This window comes from Nematolebias whitei, chromosome 3 (genome assembly GCF_014905685.2).
Source record: "Nematolebias whitei isolate Nwh7 chromosome 3, NemWhi1, whole genome shotgun sequence".
Taxonomy (NCBI): domain Eukaryota; kingdom Metazoa; phylum Chordata; class Actinopteri; order Cyprinodontiformes; family Rivulidae; genus Nematolebias; species Nematolebias whitei.
The window spans coordinates 46,946,279-46,949,609 of NC_056500.1; the positions used below are offsets into that span (position 1 = coordinate 46,946,279).

Here is a 3,331-nt window from a genome sequence, read left to right on the forward strand (position 1 = left end):
CGGAGAGGCCTGGGGAGATGCTGCTGCTGTCGGAGAGGCCTGGGGAGTTGCTGCTGCTGTCGGAGAGGCCTGTGGCTCTGCAGCAGACGATGGAGAGGCCTGTGGCTCTGCAGCAGACGACGGAGAGGCCTGTGGCTCTGCAGCAGACGACGGAGAGGCCTGTGGCTCTGCAGCAGACGACGAAGAGGCCTGTGGCTCTGCAGCAGACGACATGGAGGACCATGGAGGCGAATCCTCAGTGGTAGTGGAGAGCGCCGACCCCTCTGGAGACTTGGAGAGCGCCGACCCCTCTGGAGACTTGGAGAGCGCCGACCCCTCTGGAGACTTGGAGAGGTGAGGAGCGTCTGTCGGGACCCCCTCGGAATAAAAGAGATGAGGAGCGTCTGCCGGGACCCCCTCGGAATAGGAGAGATGAGGAGCGTCTGCCGGGACCCCCTCGGAATAGGAGAGCTGAGGAGCGTCTGCCGGGACCCCCTCGGAATAGGAGAGCTGAGGAGCGTCTGCCGGGACCCCCTCGGAATAGGAGAGCTGAGGACCCCCCACAGGGGCTGCGTGCAGCGTGGAGTCCACCTCAGGGATGGCTGAAACAGGAGTCTTTAGAGTCTGTAACTCAGTTAATAAAAAATCATATTCGGGGAGCAAAGAAAGACCAGGGATAGAATAGTAAAAAATCCTCCATCTGGGACAAAACGAAATCAAAGGAGGACGGGTTTCTTTTAGCTGAATTAAATAGTTCAAGAATGGTTTGATTTATATGAAAAATATCTTCAGGGGAAAATGAATGAAAAAAGGGAATGTCTGTATGAGTGGGTGTGGTGACAGGTGCCGCCCCCACCGGAAACCTGAAAGGTGAGGCGGCGGGACACGCCCCCACGGAGTCACAAGGAAAACTCTCCAGAGGTACGGCCAGGCTGGGTCGAACAGCCGCGGCGCGGAGTGGCGGTGAGAGGCCGGATTCCGCCCCCACCAGGAACCTGGAAGGTGAGGCGACGGAACCCGCCCCTGTAACGTCAACCGGACCGGACTCACCGAACCGAACAGGAGTGGACCGGAGCTCCCGCGCGACGCTGGATCTCGCCCCCACCGGAAACCTGGGAGGTGAGGCGGCGGACCCCGCTCCCACGAAAACACCGGAACCAGCTCTAAAGTTTTGCGCGGCCGACGAGACCGGGCCGGTCGCCGCAGACTGCCTCCGGAACTGTCTTCTGCCACTGCGGCGGCGGTGGGACGGCGGAAGGACAGAGACGGAGAGGAGCTTGTCCATAATGGCACGAGGAGGAAAAAGAAAAAAGGTGAGTGCTGCCGAGTGAGAACCCTGCCCGCTGGGATCTGTTCTGGTCGGGTCGTACTGTCAGGATTTGTGTCAGGAGCGAACCCAGAGTGCAGAACAGGGACTCAACTCGGCAGAAATACAAAAATAGGATTTTAATGATAAACGAAAAGTACAAAATAAACAAGCTGACGGGGCAGCAAAACTTACATGAACATAGGAAGGAGGCACGGGGAACTCAGGAGACACGAGAGACACAGGAAACTCGAGGAACCAGGAAGACTCAGGGAAAGACTCAGGAGACCCAACGAAGAGTACCCAACGAAGACGACCCAACGAAGAACAAGACAGAATAGGCGGCTTATATGTAGAGACAAGACGAGACATAATTGCAGACAGCTGGGATGAGACACAGGTGGCACTAATGGAACTAATGAGGGAGCACAAGGGAAACAGACACAAACCGGGCCACAGAAAAGTACCATCCTTACATTATGCTTCTCTGAAACAAAACTTGCATCGTGGTTTTAAAGTTGTATGAATCAACTATAAAAGAAGAGTCTTGCATCAATGTTCTTCTATTTTGTTAATTTAAATCTAAGAAGCATTTACCTTGATGTTCTCAAAAGGGTCTGTGCTTTTGTTGGCACATTGCTGTGTTGTTTAATTAGTAATAATAAAAAAAAGATGTTGCCTGTTACCAGCACGTGTGAATCAGTGGACTGTGTCACCTCATGTTACTTTTTTCTGTACGTGTTTTTTGTATTTTGTTTTTGTCTTCGTGGCATATTTGTTTCCACACTTGACATAATAATAGCTGATGGTATTTGTTGTCTGCTACACTGAGCTGAGGTCACGCAGCGTAAATGCCCCAGACCAAAACTATTGTTACGTTTGGCTTCCAGTGCCAAGGTAATATCCTGTCTGCCATCTCACAATAGCCCCACAGTCAACTCATGATCAAACAGAGATGAGGGTTCACAGTCACATCATGGCCCACAACCCAGTTTTGTTAACATTTGTTTCCATAAAACAGTCAAAATGAGGTTTTTTGTTTTTTTTACTCATGCCTTTTCTTAACTCCTTATTTTGTAGTGCAACAAGTCATGAACTTGCATGTTGAACTCCCTGAACATTTTAGTGTTGCTGTGTTTTCCCGCAGCTCCACAATAACCTGCCATTATCTCCGTCTGCAGGTGCGCTTTGTTCAGAATGTCACTGCGTGGAGAGAGATGAAACCTGGCTTTTACCACGGCCACGTAGCTTATCTGGACTTTTCAAAGTAAGGCCCTTCATTTCCTGTAATACCATTAATATCCAGATTAGTTGCACACAGTTAGCCGAGCAGATAAAGGAAGGTCAGGTATTGATTGCCAGCTTGTGCGTTAGTGTTGATTAATAGCATTGTTGTCCTTATCTCCTTTGACACTATCGTCCCAGTGATCACGGGTAATTATTCTAATGGTGTAAGTGTTTCTCATAGAGAGGGAGCTCCTACTTGCTTGTTTATCCTTGATCCTTCCGCCTGCTTCATGGAGAAGCTGCTTTTAGAGTAAAGTTAATGTCCTGTAATTCACTGCTGAAGATGTCAGCATCAACCTGCAACTGAGACTTCATTTCATCATAAAAATGATCATTTACAGAAGTGTTTGCTATATTGTGTTTTTATTTAGATATGGAGTGAAGGGTAAGCCAATGTACATAAATGTTGTGCGGGATCCCATAGAGCGCCTTGTGTCCTACTACTACTTCCTGCGTTTTGGAGACGACTACAGACCGGGCCTCCGACGAAGAAAACAGGGAGACAAGAAGGTTTGTCATCTGAACTTAGAGTGCATTCACACCAGCCCTGTTTAGTCCGCTTTAATCTAACTTTAGTCCATTTGGCTAGAAAGTCTGGTTTGTCTGGGGAGGTGTGAATGTGCAATCGAACTCTGATGCGGACCAAAAAAGTGAACTCTGGTCCACCTAAATACCTAGGTCTCAGTTCGGTTGAAGTGAACTTTAGTGCAGTTTATCTAAAAAAGTTAAATCTGGTCCTCTGGACATTCAAAAAAAAAA

The 3,331-nt window shown here is 49.1% G+C and overlaps 1 protein-coding gene across 1 annotated transcript in view; it reads left to right on the top strand.

Moving 5' to 3' along the window:
- hs2st1b (heparan sulfate 2-O-sulfotransferase 1b) overlaps nucleotides 1-3,331 on the top strand; it is a 24,931-nt gene that overhangs the window by 12,815 nt on the left and 8,785 nt on the right. The window contains exons 3-4 of the mRNA XM_037675024.1: nucleotides 2,467-2,552; nucleotides 2,944-3,082. Coding sequence (XP_037530952.1) covers nucleotides 2,467-2,552; nucleotides 2,944-3,082 — 225 coding nt within the window. The remainder of the gene's footprint in view (nucleotides 1-2,466; nucleotides 2,553-2,943; nucleotides 3,083-3,331) is intronic.